The sequence below is a fragment of the Ornithodoros turicata genome, chromosome 2 (assembly GCF_037126465.1).
Source record: "Ornithodoros turicata isolate Travis chromosome 2, ASM3712646v1, whole genome shotgun sequence".
Classification (NCBI taxonomy): Eukaryota; Metazoa; Arthropoda; class Arachnida; order Ixodida; family Argasidae; genus Ornithodoros; species Ornithodoros turicata.
Window position 1 is genome coordinate 40,375,019 of NC_088202.1, and position 18,255 is coordinate 40,393,273.

Below are 18,255 nucleotides of genomic sequence, written 5' to 3' on the forward strand. Positions count from 1 at the left end.
TTTTAGAGCAGGAGTCTTTGAGATGCCGTTATACCAGTGCCGAATTTAAGGGGGGGGGGGCAAACGGTGCGTATGCCCCTGGGCCCCCACCAAAAGGGGACCCTTGCAATGCAAGTGTCACTGTTTCTTCTGTAAACTATACGTCTTTAGGTTCTCGCCAAAATCATGTATGCAACAAGAACTCTCATCCACTTGGAAAATACTACACCACTCGAAAGATTCGTACGGTTCATGCCTGACCAGGAGCATAAGGCTGATGACATGTTCAGAGCTTCCTCGACGCACTTCGCCTGAACATCAAGGACTGTTGCGGACAGTCTTACGAAAATCCTCCGTCCATGAGTGGAGAGTACAAAGATCTTCAAGCACTATAGTACGGCAGAGAAATCCTCTGGCCACGTAGGTTCCTTGTTCAGCGCACTCTTTGAATATGGTGGCAAAATAAGTTGCCGAGCACTGCCCCGCTGCTGTTGCCTTTTCCAATTTCCTCGAGCAGGAATACAAGTTCTTTGCAGTATCCACGCATATACATAAGGCGCTGAGCGACCTCAACACAACGGTTTTCGGTGACTGCTCAGAAAAGCAGCCCGTCCCAGTGCCGAAAAGAGTAACCGGCACACGATGGTCCTGCAGAGCGGATGCTGTGAGAGCCTTTGCCATGGGCTATTGTTTTATATTCAAAGCGCTGGAAGTCATTTGTAATGATGGAGATGAAATGGTTGAAGTACGTACGCTTTAAATCCGGCGCTCTCGTTGCTGCGAGCGGACAGGACCCAGAAAACGTTGCAAATAAGTCCAAAGATCGACCTGAACAGCGAGGTTTCCTTATTGAGATCACTCAAAAGCTGTATTGCCGCAAAGATCGAAGTAGTTGGATCATTGCGATCCGCGATCCGCATGGTTGTGGAAGATATAACTGTAAAGAGAGAATTTACTGCAGTAAGAAAGCGCAATCAACGATCCACTGTACGGCTGACGCCACTAGGCTACGGAACCCCTGATAGCACGGTTTTGTTGCCCTTCAGATGAGTTCCGCATGAAGAATTTTCTTTCGGCAGTAGATCAGTTTTTAGCTTCTCATGACCAACGGCTGGCCACGTATGAAGAACTGTCGTCCAAGTTTCGTCTCTGACATACTCGGCACCGAAGACAAGCGGAAGAAGGCAAGATGTCTTCCAGAAGTTCACAAAAAAGATTTGGACAAACGTTTTCCTGACGAAGTAGTGCACTTCAGTTAGTTTACCAAGGCATTTCTTGCAAGACGAGAGCAGTTCTTCTACACGCTATTACGGAAAGCTAACGGAAAGCTTCCTTCACTCCCTTCGGAAGGAAGCGAACGGAGCTTTCCGTCATGTAGAGTTTGCTACTGCTCTAGAGATAGCTCTGCCCTCGTATACAGGGTGTCCACGCTAAGTGTGAACAGATTTTTTAAAAATATATCAATCACTTTTTCCGAGATGAAATCAATTGCAATATAGCATATGCTGAAGGGCACTCCCTAGGGGCGCATTAACAGACTCCTAAGGCAATGTCTTAATTAACTTTCAATAATTAACTTTTTAATTATAAAAGCTACGAAGTTGCTCCAATGAGAACATCTCATCTCTTCGGTCACCAGATACCAAAGCCGTTTTCAGAACAAAAATCCGTTCGATAGATCGTCCGCAAAAAATTCGTGAGGGAACGCCATTTTTTCTTTATTTTATTCATTGCGCATCTCTAGAGACGCGTCTTTCCTTCGCCCCCAATACGAGAGGATGAAAGAGCACACTATCGCCTCTTGCGTCCTGGAAAAAGATTAAAAGAAAACAGAAAATGCAGCCTAAGGTAAGGGCAGTCGCGATAGAGTCACCCGATAGATTTGTCTTTTTGTTTTGTTTCCGCAAGTTAAAGCTAATCTTCGACGCATGAGGCGGCACTGTGCTCTTTCACTCTCTCACACTGGGGGTAAAGGAAAGCCGCTTCTTTGAAGATGCGCAATAAACCAAATAAAGAAAAAATGGCGTTCCTTCACGAATTTTTTGCGGACGATCTACCGAACGGATTTTTGTTCTGAAAACGGTTTTGGTATCTGGTGACCGAAGAGATCAGATGTTCTCATTGGAGCAACTTCGTAGCTTTTATAATTAAAAAGTTAATTATTGAAAGTTAATTAAGACATTGTCTTAGGAGTCTGTTAATGCCCCCCTAGGGAGTGCCCTTCAGCATATGCTATATTGCAATTGATTTCATCTCGGAAAAAGTGATTGATATATTTTTAAAAAATCTGTTCACATTTAGCGTGGACACCCTGTATATCTCGATCACTATGATGGTTAGCAAAAGTTCCCGTGAGCGGTCATTTTTGAAACCTACCAGTGGCATCGCCCAATGGGGATAAGCATCCGCTCGCTGGTGGTAGCCAAGGTCGTGCTGAAGACTGGGAGACGGTGGGTTGGAATCCTACCACAGGCTACGCTGTCTGAGGTTTTTCCGAAGTTTTCCGGCAGACCTTCCAGGCGAATGTCGGTACAGTTCCCCTTGAAGTCGGCCCAGGACGCATACTAATCCCACCGTCCCCCACTTTTTCATACAAATCCGTCATAAAGCGTGTCATTTATTGACTATTAGTGAGGGTGGTCTATTTTTCTGCCTCAGGCCTTGTCGTATTGGAGAACTGCTACTCACGGCAACGATGCAGTGGCGTGGCCGCTCAACCACTGATCGGCACTCGCGATTCGCTGCGCATCCTGATGGCACTTGTCTCTGATTTTCACTGACTTAGGCTGCTTTTTGGCTAAATTCCCTGACAATCCCCTAACTTTTGCAGTCGCATGAAAATTCCCTGACAATTCCCTGTTTTGCACGTTTTCCAGGTTGGGACACCCTGACAGTTGCTTCGCGGCGCAATATAAAAAAAAAATCATTTTCGAAACTGAAAGAAAGGGACATTCTTAAACAGCTTGATTTTACAGAACTCACTTTCCAGTAAATATGTCACGGAAGGTTCCCATTTACACTCGCAGCTTAATGTAATCTTGAATAGCTTTCAAGATAGTTGGTTCAAGATATTAGAAGATGTAAACTCAAAAAGCTTTGATGAAGTACTGTTCTTGGAAACAGGGTGGAAATAAACGAACTAGCTAGTGTACACTGAACTTTTTCATGTACATACCGCACGGAATAGTCGCACGGAGGTCCGGCATCTCTAGGGACGTGGCCGTAATTTGTCGCCATAGAAAGTACTGACCAGGCAGGAGGGCTTCCACCATGTACGCTGCCCTGGGCCCGCAGCACTCCGCGATACAGTCAGAGATAGGGCTTGTGTGGTGTGTTTCTGTTATTATTCTGTATACTGAAACACTCATATGAAAATAATGCAATATACATTGAATCCATACAAGACGAAAACAATAAAGCATATCCACTTTTTTTTTTTCATTCAGACTGTCTCGAATTTTTGGGACCCGGGCATGAATTGGTGGAGGTGGTGGGGGATGGAAGAGGGCGCCTGTTGGGATCTGGGTTCCTCCTGAATTCAGGATGATGATGATTTCATGGTCGCGCAGGCGATGCTCTACCCAGTTTCGCAGTTGTGCCGTCGCCTATGGCCTGCGCCTGTTTATACTGCGTTTACCACATTAACTAATACAATCTATCCCGTTTCCAGAAGTTGGTCCGATACTCTACCCCACTGCTCCCGGTAACTTGGTGAAAATATAAGCCATACCTGAGTTCCATTATGGTGTAAGTATGTAATAGCGCTGACACATCAGACTAATATGTATTTCATATTACATCATCGTGATACAAATGCACACAGCACTGTTGCATAAATGGAGTTAAGACCAGTAAATATAACGAATAAACGGGCGCTAAAGGGTCTCTCACATTTGCATGGCATTTCACTCTAGCCTCCCAGCTTTAAAACACGCTCGTTGCTTGTAGGGGGTGAAGCCCAGAGTGTCCTTCCACATTCCATCACTTCTCGAACTTGAGGGAATAAACAGCAGGCGCAGTCGATATCCTTCGCGAGGTTGTTTAGATAATCAGACGTCAGTTGGGAAATTCCGCAATACCTGTACGTTACCATTGCTATGACATAAATAATTCCCTTGGATCACAACGGAAGTGGGGTCTTACTTTTGAAGGACTGGCTGCGAAGAGGGACCTCTCTGAGTCGAACGCGTGTGAGATGTCGTTCTGATAGCAGTCACACGAAAACACGCGTTGCCATTAGCCGCTCCACAGACACCGGTTGTGTATCATGTGGATGCTACGCAGTTTCCGCGCAATACGGAATATTTCCTCGTTGTAGCTTGAGACACAGGCTTGAGAAGTCGATCGGGACTAGCCGTGCGACACGAGAAGTGGCGCTGGTGGAGATGCTCAACCGGCATCTTTGCCCAAATGTGATGACGTTTTACAGTAACTTCGAAAGAACACTGCTTGTCACAGGCGTAAGTACGTGACCCTGGTAGCGCAAACGGCGCCGAAGGTGCTGAGGACCGCCGCTGCTGCTACAATGGCCACGGGAGAGCCCGCCCACTGGACTAAAGGTCCCATGCCCAACGATAGGCTTAGTTGGGCTGGGAACATCATGCTGCTCACTATGGCGATGTCCGTTCCGAGGCCCCGTTGCGACCAGTCACCACCGTGACCTGCATGCTCCACCTGTCAAAATAAGCAGGTTCAATAACAACAACAATTTTTTTTCTTCAGAATTTGTTTTTTTGTCTAGGCCATGAACGCTGCACATCTTGAATGACGAAGTTGTGCTTCCTATCGCACGACGCTGTAGCGTAGGGTCTGCATTTCTTATTTGCATTTCTGCATTGTATTTCTTATACCTCGGATTGCGTTGCAGCAACAATAAAGTTGTTGTTACGCTGCAGTGCCCCCAAGCGCCGTGCGATACGAAGCTCAACTTCTTTCCACGCACGACGGGATTTGGACACGTGCGTTTCCAAGTACAATTCGATTTAGCTGCTGTCACTTTCCTTCCCTGGGTGGCCAATGATTACACAGATGATGAAGTACGTGTGTCGTGAGTTTATCAGTCTATCAGCAGTTTATCAGCCTACAGACGGCGACACTGTGTGTTGGCCGTCTGTAGGTTGCCATTCCCTTCTGGGCGTCTCTATTATACTGCGCCTTGTCCGTCGTTTCAACGGGAATGTTGATTCGTGCAGAACTGCTTTGGAGTATAACTATGAACAGTAGTAGAAGAAAAAGCGGTACGGTTCTGAAGTAGACGTTTACAAGATACTATAAAAAGGTAGAAACTATACTACTATACTATAAAGGAAGAAAAGTAATGAAGACACAGTACAGGGGGCCAAGTTCGTTCAGTGTAGAGACAACTTGATGCGTCGAGAAAAAGAATCAGAACGCTTCTATTGGACAGCAAGCAGCTCCGTGCGCAGCGCTGTCCAATAGGCGCCTTCCGATTACTTATCTCAACGCATCAAGTATCTCGACAATCAGCGAACCTAGCGTCCCAGCTACTTGGAAAACCAAACTAATCGGAGTAGAGCAGCAAACACTCTAAAAAGTATTTGAGATGCACTTGAGTATCGTTGATCATCAAAGAGATTGCTGTTTTCTGTTGTCTCTGTCTTTTAATCTAAGCAGAGACGCGCGTTACTGGCCCGTTCAACATGAATGAAGGCAGAATGCAAGCAAGCCGTTGTAGATGCGAATCAGGGATGGGCAGTATTTAAATACATTGTAATTAAAATACTATTTAAAATATAAATACATGTATTTATATTTTGTATTTAAATACATACTAAAAATGTATTTATAATTATATTTAAATACCAACTTTCGGGTATTTATTCTTGTAAATACTTTATAACTACTACTAAATACGGAATATACTGAGTCATATCCTAAAACTGCCCTGCATTTGACCTTTCCGGAAAGAAGGGCGAGTTTGGGGCGTAGTTATACCGTGTTAATGTCAGCATGCGCATGCGACAACCATTTTAGATGAGTTTTCACTGTTGTTGCGGACAACACTCGCGACTCTACCCGATTACCTTGTTGTACGAAGCAGCTTCGTCAAATTTAGTACAAGCCTTTGTTCATCGGCACCTGTGGAGATGCTGTTCTCCTTTGAGAATCTGATTGTCCGGCCGAACAGAAGATGCCTAAAAGATGCAGAGTTCGAGAAACTTCTAATATTAAAATCGCCACGATAATCTAAGAAATACATGTTATTGTTCCTTGCTCATTTGTTGTTATGATCATCGTTATTTCTGTAATTCCACATGCCATTTTCCTCATAGTATTTATGGTAGTAGTTACGGTATTTAAATACTGTATTGATATTTTGTATTTAAATACTCATATTGAAAATTATTTATGAAGAGTGTTTAAATACCCCTTTCAACAAAGTATTTCGTATTTATATTTAAATACTCAAAATATGTATTTATGCCCGTCACTGATGCGAATAAGGTTGTCCCGTGCAGGTTTATCCCCAGGATTTTCATTTCGGGGAGGGGGGTCTCTATCAGTGTTGTACCCGTTACCGAAATATGGTATCGCGATACCGATACTCGTTACTTGAGTAAAAAGTATCGAAATACCGATAACGATACTTCTTTTTTAAAGTAACGAATACCGCTACCGTTACTAAAAAAAAGTAACGCGATACTTTGCCCGATACTTTTGTTTGAAACACGAAGATGATGCAACATAGAAATACTGTATCGCTTACGTAAACAGTTTTGCAGTAAAAAGACAGCAGACTTTTATCCATAGCTCGTTCCGGAACTCGTCTTCTGCCATCCTTTCAGGCCGTGGTCTCTCCGGCAGTTGGCAGAGACCAGTATGACAATTACGTTAGTGTCAGGCCCACACACCCTGGAGTCCGATTACCAAGGAATCCTATCCGAAGTTAACAATACCACAGTATATGTGAGCGTGACTCAGTGCGACACGGCAGCTAGGCAGTGGAATCCAGAGCGTACTGTCAATGACTTGACCTCTGTTCGTTGACCTCAACTCTTTTGTTGTGGTTATTTTCTCCAGTTTCTAAGAAAAGCAGTGAACATGTGTTTGGTATAGTAATTCTATAATTCCGGTTACGGAGCACCTGGACATGTCCACAGGCTTCTTGTCGAGGGCTAGGCGGACCATTGACAATGAACAAGAGTGAGAAATGTCGTCAGTGAAGAAAGGGTGGGGCACTAAAGAGTATCGGTATCGGTAACGATACGGAGATCGCGTTACCATAAATTTGTAACGGAAATACTCTTCCGATACCAATTTTAAAAAGTATCGCGATACGCACTCCGATACCGAAAAAGTATCGATTACAGTAACGGCGTTACTTGTAACGGCGATATGTACAACACTGGTCTCTATGTGGGTGATGCGCTGATGCCCTTATCTACTGCTTTTGTGGCGTTTTTTGTCGTTCTGGCTGTTATTTTGGGGATGTTGCAAACTTTTTGGGGATGTGGGAGGGGGTGCTGGGAGAATCCCTGGTCCCGTGTACCTCATGTGCTGGCTTGTGTTTCTCTTTTCCGTCAAACTCAAGGAAATGTTATAGTTGTATTTCGCAATGCTCGCCACTTGGCGTTCCTCTCTTCATTTGCAAGATACTCAACTTGGGCAAACAGGAAGGCTATAAGTTCGTCCAGTGCAGAGATAACTTGATGCGGCGAGAAAAACAATCAGAACGCGTCTATTGGACAGCGAGGAGCAACATGCGCAACGCCGTCAAATAAGCGCGTTCCGATTACTTATCTCGACGCATCAAGTTATCTCTGCACTGAACGAACTTAGCCTCACAGGGTTGAATAATATCATTTTGTGTCCTGATTTGTTCAAAACATGGGGGAGGCGCCTATCTTGGACAAGATAATCTGTCCCAGATAGGCGCCTCCTCCCATTTTCAACAAATCAATACACAGAATGATATCATTCCGAATGATGGTTGGCTATGAGCGTGCTATGTGGTGAAGTTCTGTTTTAACAGTGTAGATAGTAGAGGGCCTGCGCACTGCCTAACTCACGGAGGCCTGCGTGAGATTTGCGAGCTGCTTTTTCTCATGTTCGCTGTTCATTGACGTCATAACAGCATTCACAGCAGGCCTTCGTGTGTGAAGCTGTGTCACGTGGGGCGCAAGCCTGAGGCTATCTAGATGTTGACTGGACCCATAAGTTGTTGATCGAAAAGACAAAACTCCCGGGAAAGAATGTCAAGTTTGACTTCATCACACAGTACCACCAGACAGTTTCCACAGGGAAGGTGAAGTGGAATGGAAAGGACGTGGAAAACAGTTGTGAAACTAGACATGGTACAAGGACAAACAGACAAAAAGTAATTAGAGTATTGAGTAGAAAATTCCGAAACAGAAACTATTCAGAATAAAGTAAAAATCCCTTTCGGACAAAGAACGAGGGAGAGACGAAAAGACTAATAAAAATATCTCAAATACGGTATTTTGAATGTACGGCACTCCACAACCGTAGGTACCTAAACCTGTCCGGAAGTAGCGACGAAAACGACTATGTGTGAGGATCCTCACGACTGGGACGCGAAACAATGTCACCTTTTCCAACTCGCATGTGACCCCATCTTTTCTCAGCTCAACCTTATGGATGTACTGCTTGCGACGTATACTTGTCTGAAATCGACAGCCTCGCGGCTATATCCTGTCTGAGATCTCCTGGTGTTGAAAGATTATTTCTTCCGACTCATAGACTCGTACGGCACACTGTCTACGCTCGGACAGAATAACGGTACAGCTGCTTCAGGGGTGGCCGAACCAATACGGGCAGCCGTACCTTTGAATGAAGATTGCAGACAAGTGTGTCGCAAGCCGTACTTGCTTTCCAGTAACAGCATTCTTAGTGGCTACAAAACATTGGGTAGCATGCAATTACAGGCAGTACAATGTTGCGTTTGTACCAATTTTTACGGTCCTATATTTCGCGTATGAAGCGCATAGCCGTCCGGAAGAGTACCATGCAAGCGCGTGCGTTATATTATTTCCCTATCGGGGTATTGTGTACAGCATGCACGGTAATACGGGTGCAGGTCCCGATTTGAGATATTAGTGAGTTTTAGTGCATCGTACGCTATCGCCTTTGCGTATATACGTAAGGGATAGCGTGGTGGTTCTGCACACTGCGGGAAGCTGTTTTTATGGTTTGCGCGTGCGCAGAACCACATATGCTATCCCTTACGTTCGCAAAGGCGATGGCGTACGGTACACTAAAACTCCCCATTGTATGGGTCAAGTGCGAGTATCATTTTTGGCACCGGTGCGGATTGGATGCGGATAAAACGTCTTCGAAAAGGAGGAGTTGAAAAGATCTAATGGGTAGTCCAAGTTGCGTTCTTGATTCGTTACGTACTAATGCAGTCGTCAATGGGTACAACAAAACCTTGCAGACGCATAGCTCGTGCTTGTGTTTCTTCTCGTCGTCGGTGATGTGTTTGGTGCTAACGGAATTTTGAAGAAAAAAAATGTGCTGGTTGTGGGTGGATGCGGGTTTCATTTTGAAATGGAACGCGGGTCGGATGGAATAACGGTCATTGCCACACTCGAAACGAAACACCATTTTCAACTCATCACTGCATTACCTACCATTTGACTGCTGTGATAGTGGGCGACGAGGATGTAAGGCATGGTGAAGAGGGTCGCGTACATAACTCCCGTAGTCGGAGAAAGCAACAGCACTGCAGCCTTGCTGCGCAACATTGCCATCAGGATCATGCCAACGCTATACACCAGCTGTCCGGCAATGTACACGGGCTTTGCCCCTGCAAATGCAAAGCACGTTATTTCTGAATTATCAGAGTCACTTAAGGCATGGCCCTAACTATATTCTTCCAGAACAAGTAACCGGCAGGTGCGCATCATTGTGCCAGTTCTGCTAGCAGAAACGTATGGGGCAGTAATGTGGATTCAAGGGGGCGGCACAATTTTAGGAAGAAGGACTTATCTCACACGATCGACCTCGAGACGTTTCGCCGATAATCGAAGAGGCGGTCATGTAATCCTAAATCCGTTTGGTCGTGATGAATGTTTTGAATTGCCCCCCACCCCCACCCCCGCCGTGTGCCTCGCCATTTTGCATCGCTGATACGTATAGCCGTCGTCTCGGGGTTGCGTTCACCACCCATTTCAAGCATCTGATCGGCCGCTTCAACTCCATGCTCTGCTTTTGATGTGCTGTTTTGGCGGGTACCAAGCGTGTGCTTCTCGACTGCCATCTTTGTAACTCCCAAAAACCAGCCGTGTAGTGTCGCCTGCAGTCGATCGAGGCCGCACCACTCACATTGGCAACCATCCTGTGCCCTTGGTCTACCCAGATCGAACATCGTCAAGCTCTGGAGTATTTTCTGATTTTTCTCCGTGACAACGGTCTCCTCGCTCTACCCTATGATGTGCCTCGCTCTACCCTATGATTGCTTAGCGTTCTGTTGATGTTGTCTCACTGACTCCACTGCCTGTCGACCCCTTTTCTGTGTCGTTCATCGTCTCATCATCAGGACATATCTCACCCTGTCCATTGTGCCTTGGAGTAGCGGGTCGCACCTCATGTGGCGAATTTCCCCATTCATCATCGTTATTTTATCTGTTGGTAGGATGAATTTTTTTGGCTGCCCGCGATAGTTATCTATAAGGTGATACTGATGTGCTGCATGAAACATTCCCACCTGGCTGTACTCTGATTGCACAAGTCCGTCCGGTGCTTGCACGTCCGGAAGGGACACCAGTGTCTGCTTTCTTTCTTTCTTTCTTTCTTTTTGCCTTTTTCGTAGCTTTTCTTTTTTCATTTTGTTTTGCCGGGGGGGGGGGGGGAGTGCTGGGACCATCTCTGACCTACAGATAGCAGCTTTCAATACCTATAGCTACGATGACGCACACTGTTAAAACAGAACTTCACCGCATAGCACGCTCCTTGCCAACCATCATTCCGAATAATATCATTCTGTGTCCTGATTTCTTCAAAACAGGGGGGAGGCGCCTACCTGGGACAAGATTATGTGTCCCAGATAGGCGCCTCCTTCCATTTTCAACAAATCAATACACAGAGTATCATTCGGAATGATGGTTGGCTATGAGCGTGCTATGTGGTGAAGTTCTGTTTTAACAGTGCACTTCTGACTGGGCTCTCGGTTACCTGCTCTGGAAGACTAGTGCTAGCAAAGTACAAGAACAGTCGGTTACGAGGGGATGAACAGAGACTTACCGAACCTTCCAACTAGCTTTTCAATGACGAGGGAATACACCGAGCAGGCAAGGGTATCCGTGGACAGCCCGAAACAACCGAAGCGAACGCCATCTTGGTACCTCTGGAACGCGTCCGACCCTTTTGGTGCCACTGGGTCTCCATTAAAGACAGCTGCCCCGACGAACTCCGTGAAGTACAGGGAGTAACTTACCAAGGACATCCAGCAGAAGTAGTTGGTCAAGCACAGAATGCGTAAGGAATGCGGCATATATAGTATCGATTTCAAGTAATCCGTCAGTCCTTTTGTATCTCCCGCGGCGACGCTTTCGTTCATGAGGCTAACACCGACGGCCGTCATTTCTGTTCGACTAGGACTTTGGTGAGCTTCTGTTATCTCTTTGGCAACTTCTTGTAAAACACCGCGACGCATCATGTCGACCGTGCCGTACTTCTGCATTTCTATTAGTTGTCCCTCCTCTTCGTCATCTACGAACCTCGTATACTTCCCGACTTTCGCATCGGGGCTTATGAAGGGGAGCGCCAATCTAGAAGCCTCTAGCGGCATCTCCTCGAAGCTCGTCAACGTTGCAGCAGTGCAGATAATGAACAGCACAGTTACTATCGCAAAGACAGTTCGGATATGTCCTCCGAGCAAATTCCCAAGAGACGTACTTTCCCATTTGATGCCGCCCATGATGTACCCCAAGGTACCTCCGAGACCGGACATAACCGTAAACGTAGTGAGAGCTCTCGTTTGGTCATCGCTGGTGGTAACTTCGAGCACATATGTCCTCGAAGGCGATTGGCAGGAGTCCGAGCACATGTCGAGAAAGACGAAACCAATTATCGTAAAAAAGATACCCCATGTTGGCTTCTCTTCAGATGCAGAGACATAACGCGGGACGAGGATTCTAGGCGTAACGTTCGTCATGCTGTGGTTGACAAAGGCTGAATCCCCCATCACGACGCCAATGTCTTTTCCGTTGGGAATCAACACCAAGCCGACGAGCATCCCGAAGGACAACAGGATTATGAAGGGTCGTCGTCTTCCCAGTGTAGATTCACACGTGTCGCTTAAAGATCCTAACAATGGAGTCACGAAGAATCCAATGGCTGGACTCAGGCACATGGTCAGAGTGAGGCACCAAATGGGCACACCCAAGCTGAGGAGGATCGGGCCGATGTATGCTGTTTCTGCGGCGTAGCAGAACTCAATCCCGCATACGGCTCCACTTAGGATGACTAATTCCAGGAAGGTTTTCTTCCGGAAGATGTGTGCATAACGCCGCATGATCTCCTTTGTCGGGCTCTTCATACCTTCCTCGTTCATTGAGACGTCAAGCACAAGGTTAATTGAGCGGCTAATTCCAATACAGTTTCTGTATTTTATTATTAGGTATTCGTCGATACCTTGCTCCGTGAATGTTCTGCCAGGCCTGGGGAGGATGAACATAAAGACACTGAAATACTGAAAGCACTCATAGTCACGGAAACACAATACGGGAAAGCTTGTCACATCAGTCAAATTTTGCTACATAGGCCTACCTCGTTACCTCCTTGCTACCTCCTCACCTCTATTGGAGTAGAATATGCTTTACGTTCCTCGACCTTGTGTCATTCACCGACACCGTAGAGGTCTAAGTAAGATACTAGAGCAAAAAAGAATGCGACGAGAGATGGCGTGGAAAGTTAAGAGACATTGGTGCTCGCCCAGACTTACAAGCGGATCAAGACGACCTGAAGATTTGACCGCACGTAACAAGTGAAAAACAGTGAACAAACCGTTCGCCAAGTACCCTAAATACAACCGTTCAGCATAAAGTTAACAACTTCGAAGGTGTTGCACGTCGTGCAAAATATACTGTGAAGCTGGATTGATGGCGTTCGAAAGTTTGAAATGCTTGTGGTAGAGGAAAGGCAAAATCTCAGCACTGGCCTCTGTGGTGATGTCTGCCTGCTATAGTTCCAACGTTGAATTTCGAACATGGCTGACGACGAGAGTTGTTTGGTGCCATATGGTACAAATTGTTGTCACGTCGTCCTCCGTGAGGGGCGTGAAACATGGGGTGCCGTGCGCTGAGATTTCCAGCACACGTTAAATGACCACCATGTGGACGAAATTAATCCACGGACCGATCACTGCGGTGTAGCTCATGACCATGATTGTGTCGCGGCGCGAGGGCATGTACTGGCATTACAAAAGAACGTCTGGAGGTGTCGGGTCCATCCTCATCACATGTGATGTGAGTATGCGAGCACGGTGCAACTTATGAGCAGCACGCTGCGTGCTGTAAAGGCGCCTTCTAGTAATCCGTAATTCTGTTGCTACTATACGGGACGTGTTCAGTCCTTCAGGAACTGCCACGTACTTTTGCAAAATTGTTAGGGTGTCCCATAAGTTCCAAGATTCCATTCCGGAGCATACTGCGTCGTTTGGACTTCATGGTGTCCCGCAAACGGTTAATCAGGGTTGCGTATATAGTAATCCCCGATGATGACCTACCCTTTGCATGATGAACAGCACGCCCTCCGCACCCCAGAAAAACGTGGCCGTCGCCTTGCTTGCTTATGAGACTGACCGAGCCTTCTTCGACGGTGGTGAGAAGTGTTCCCACTGTTTGGGCTCGACCTTGCTCTCGTGTTGCAGGTAGTCGACCCAAGTTTCATTTACAGTCACAGTCAGCTAAGGATCTGCCTGAGCGACTTGAGAGTCTCCCTGGATGTTCTAGAGAGTGCGTTTTTGACCAAGTGTGAGCAATCCCGAGACCCAGAGGGGGCAGAGACCTTATACATGTCAGCTTTGTTATGTATCAGGGTTTATTATTTTCCGAGAATTCGAAGGTTTTCGACAACTCTGGAGAGACATATTTGCAAAAAGAATGAGAAGCCGCCTTGTGAAGACGCCCACAGCTATGTGGCAGAACTTGCAGACAACAACATCTGTACCGCGATCACCTTGCGACGTAAACACCCACCTCGAAATCTGAATATTCGTTGGGATAGTCCGAAGGCAGCTTTCGCTTGCGTCCCATCTTACTGTCTGCATTGCGACGGCCTTTTCAGGAAGACAATTTCCAAGTCATCTGCGCTCCCTTGTGCACTTTGAGAAGGATGAGAAGCATGATCCTCACAGAAAGGTCAATAAAAACCCTTGGCGCTGGACGTCTTCCCTGCACACCAGAGAAATGGCTGACGTGACCTCAAAATGCTCTCAGCTCGAGTAGCCACTGAATAGGGTACACTGTTCAGCGACTCCAATGTGGTGCCCCTAAGCCAGGATGGAGTTCTGTGCACTGCACGGATGCTTCACTGCTAAGTGAAAGACTGCTGCACAGTGGATTTGGCTGAAGAGAGCCACTCTACCTTCTCGCGGGGGCCGGTACCGCCGATGCGAGCAAATGTCGTCACAAGCGTACGAGCCTTGTTAACCAGGCATCGGGGCATGGCCTTTTTTCCTAGCCTCCGAGAAACTGGAACCCCGTGAAGCGATTTTTTTCGGTTAAGTCCGAATTGCTTAAAAATTACCGGCGTATATTTTGCGGTTTTTTTTTTTTTTTTTGATAAGCCCGGAAGCTCGGCACCCTACCCGTGATATAGTCTGGCATCTGTGCGCGCACTTATATTCAGTCTGAGAACTTATGGGACGCCCATCATAGAACTTACGACTTCCGCTCAAGAAGAATGCAAGCCACTTTAGCATTCAGGATGAAATTGAATAAGAAACAACAACAATAAATGAAGAAGAAGTGATGACGACTTGGGATGTTTCCCCGTGGTAGCGACAGGACCCTACCCCACTTCATAGCAAGCCAACGTCCCGTTTGGCTGACCTTTCCCCCGTTTTTGTTATTTTCGTCTAATAAATATATCCCCCCCCCCCACTTCATAGAGGTTAACATGAGAGGATGAATTAATGGTGAGCGCGAAGGCGACGACAGGTCGAAGTTCTGTTTAGAGCTCTTCGAGAAGTTCAGTGGCTTGCATGAAAGCAAAACGGGAGCGAAGAGCCAGGAACTTATGCGCAGGGGAGCTCTATGGGCAAAGTACTTTGGACAAGCTGAATGGTCTATGATCGAGGAGCTCAAGTTGGCGTCGAAACACCCGGCGTTCACACGTGTACCGGTCACAGTCCTCGATGATATGGAGGATCGTAGCTGGGCAAGCTGAGCACAGCGCCGTGTTACTGTAACCCAGCTTAACTCGGAACAGAGGGGTGAGGGCGACGTTGAGTCGTAGGTGTCGCAGAAGTGACGTACAGCTGCAAGGAAAGCCACCTGGCATCTTAAATGATAATGGCAGGTCCACTGCATGAAGGGGTGACCACTAAAGGGGATATGAACTCTACCAAGCTAGTCCGCCGACTGTGTCGGCTCCAAACGGCGATTTGGACACGTTCGCTGTGACACCTTTTGTATGGACGAATCTGATAGGTCCGTGTCTTCACCACATATAGCACGCTGCTAGCCAACCATCATCCCCAATGACAACGTTCTCGCTCCTGATTTGTTGATAACGAGAGGCGGAGCCTATTATGTATTCATTATCTGCTGCATTATGGCTATAAAATAGGCTCCGCCTCCCATTTTCAACAAATCAGGGTCGAGAACGTTGTCACTAGGGATGATGGTTTGCTAGGAGCGTGCTATGTGGTGAAGTTCATTTTTAGGAGTGTAGAGCAGAACGCTATGTGTACCTCCGCGTTGGCGTCTGATTGGGTGCTACGATTCTTCAAATGATGTAACAATGGATAGAGGTATCTGGATGGCGGTACGTCTACTCGCTCGTATCCAAAAGAAATTGCGTTTTTCTAGTAACGCTCTGCCCGTTATGAAGGAGAAGTATCGGGAAATACATTGTAAATAGAATTTCGAAGCGTAGAAGAACAATATTACACCTATTACACTCGTAACTAAATATCTGCAGATAGGAGTTCATACCTCCTTTAACTCATGTCATGGCGCCATTGCTGACGGGCCAAGGGTGACATCAACGTATACAAGTAAGAACGTCTATCTCCGTTGGAGAAGATAATGAGCACGGCTCTGCAGATACATTAGGCCGTTGAGTAAGGAATAACAATAGGAACTTCTTAACTCCGTTCGTGCAAGCCGTTGCGGCCGTTGTTCATGCTTTATCTTTCCACTATTTCTGCTTGCCAATCGCAATTTCCGACGCAAAAGTTTTTGCCTACAATGTCTTTCTCAGGTTGAACACGAACGTAGACTCATTGGAAGCGAAACATACTGGGATGGATTGGTAAATAACGAATGACAAAGATTGTGGGATAACTAGCGTACGGATGACAGCAACAAGGGTTAGGGAAGACCTATGTGCGTATTTTCTCATTTCTTCTTGCTCTAGTACTTGAATCTCCGTGACCAATACGTTTGACATTGTGCTGCTCTAGCGATAGCAGTACACTCTTAAAAATGAACTTCACCGCATAGCACGCTCCTTGCCAACCATCATCTCGAACGATATCGTTATCTGCCCTGATTTGTTGAAAACGGGAGGCGTACGCCTTTTTTTGTGACAATTATGAACAGCATAAGTGTCACGAAAAAGGCGTACGCCTCCCGTTTTCAACAAATCAGGGCAGATAACGATATCGTTCGAGATGATGGCTGGCTAGGAGCGTGCTATGCGGTGAAGTTCATTTCTAAGAGTGTACTACACGTCCAATTGGCTACCTTATCACATTGCACGGCGAGGGCACAGCTGATGCATCACTAGTGGGAGTGGTGGGATCAGCCACGACAAAGAAATGGTAAGGAAAATGAGGATACAGCACTGCCATGTGAGATAAAGTTCCCATGCTTCTTTTTTCTGCGTGTCCGCCTCATTATTTTAGCCAAAGGGAACGGTGTAAGAATCACGAAAATCACGTCCTTGTAATCGTCTGAGGGAGAACGCCATAACATGACGTCAATATAACGTGATACACAATTGGGGGGGGGGGGGGGGGGGGGGGGCTCGAACGAAAAAAATGCAACGGTATAGTGACGCGTAGCCAAGCTCCGGATCGTCACGAAATCGCCAAGAAGCACCAGAAAGCAGTGCGCACCCTCAGGTTCGAGGTACCGCTCGAAACGCCTAGTTTCATCCTGTCTGCCAAATCCGTTTTGGGGTGAACGACACTGACTTACGTTTCATACATAATCCTTCAACATCCTGTTCCAGTCATACGTGAATAGTATTTAACTCCACTTCGAACTTCCGCTGGCGTCAGATAGGTCACTCTCTGCATTTCATGCAGTAAAAATCTATCCAAAGCACACTTTATATACAGAAGCAAAGGAAGACCTCTCACCTATACAGTACAGTCTGTGCTGGACTAGCGAAAAGGCTAGCGGAGAGATGCGAGTCGCGAGGGCCCGGGAATATCCACTGGAGTTGGCCTGGCCCCCGCTCGGCAAATGGAACTGACGCCGGTGCATCGTTTTATGTAGACCAGAGTGATATAACGTGGGAGCACGCCTCTTGCAGACCTGGTCTCGGCTTGCCTTTTCTTTATCTAACTGCATACGCTGTATCCTGCTGTTTTTAAGCTTCCAGCTCGCACCTGTTAGTCGTATATATTCCTACAATGAGCCATTCCACTTATTATTCGAAACAGCTATGCGATTGTAGAGCCACGTGTAAAGCTACATTAATACATTACTATACGGTTCTGCATTAAAACGCTCGCTATATATTTTGCGTGTGGTGCAGTGATCGAGAGTAAAACACTGCTCCATCTCCACCTTGTTATTTTATTTTATTTATTTATTTATTTTCACAAGCGTTAAGACGTGTACATGCCGAGCATTTTCTCATATCAGGTTTGTACCCATTGCCATTTCCGTTTCTGTACTGCCTACTCCCTAAAAAATATCTATTCACACTTCCTTTGTTTTTTCCCCAGCGAGTTGCCTACTATCTGTACCAAGGCGTGCTTATGCAGTACGAGAGTAAATAGCTTCATAGCTAGAAAATCATTCTGGAGAGTGAGAATGATAACTGCATTGGCACTTCCGTCATTTCCTCTATGTCAGCTCACATGTCACGTGAGTCATCTGTCACAAATAGATT

At 46.4% G+C, this 18,255-nt stretch overlaps 1 protein-coding gene across 1 annotated transcript; it reads right to left on the minus strand.

Moving 5' to 3' along the window:
• Positions 1–3,853: 3,853 nt before the first annotated feature.
• On the minus strand, positions 3,854–17,658 carry LOC135383383 (proton-associated sugar transporter A-like). The gene is made up of 4 exons (XM_064612860.1): positions 17,495–17,658; positions 11,203–12,620; positions 9,591–9,766; positions 3,854–4,653 (listed from the first exon to the last, which is right to left on the minus strand). The coding sequence occupies exons 2-4, from the start codon at positions 12,512–12,514 to the stop codon at positions 4,432–4,434; spliced, it is 1,710 nt and encodes a 569-aa protein (XP_064468930.1). The 5' UTR covers positions 12,515–12,620; positions 17,495–17,658; the 3' UTR covers positions 3,854–4,431.
• Positions 17,659–18,255: the final 597 nt, after the last annotated feature.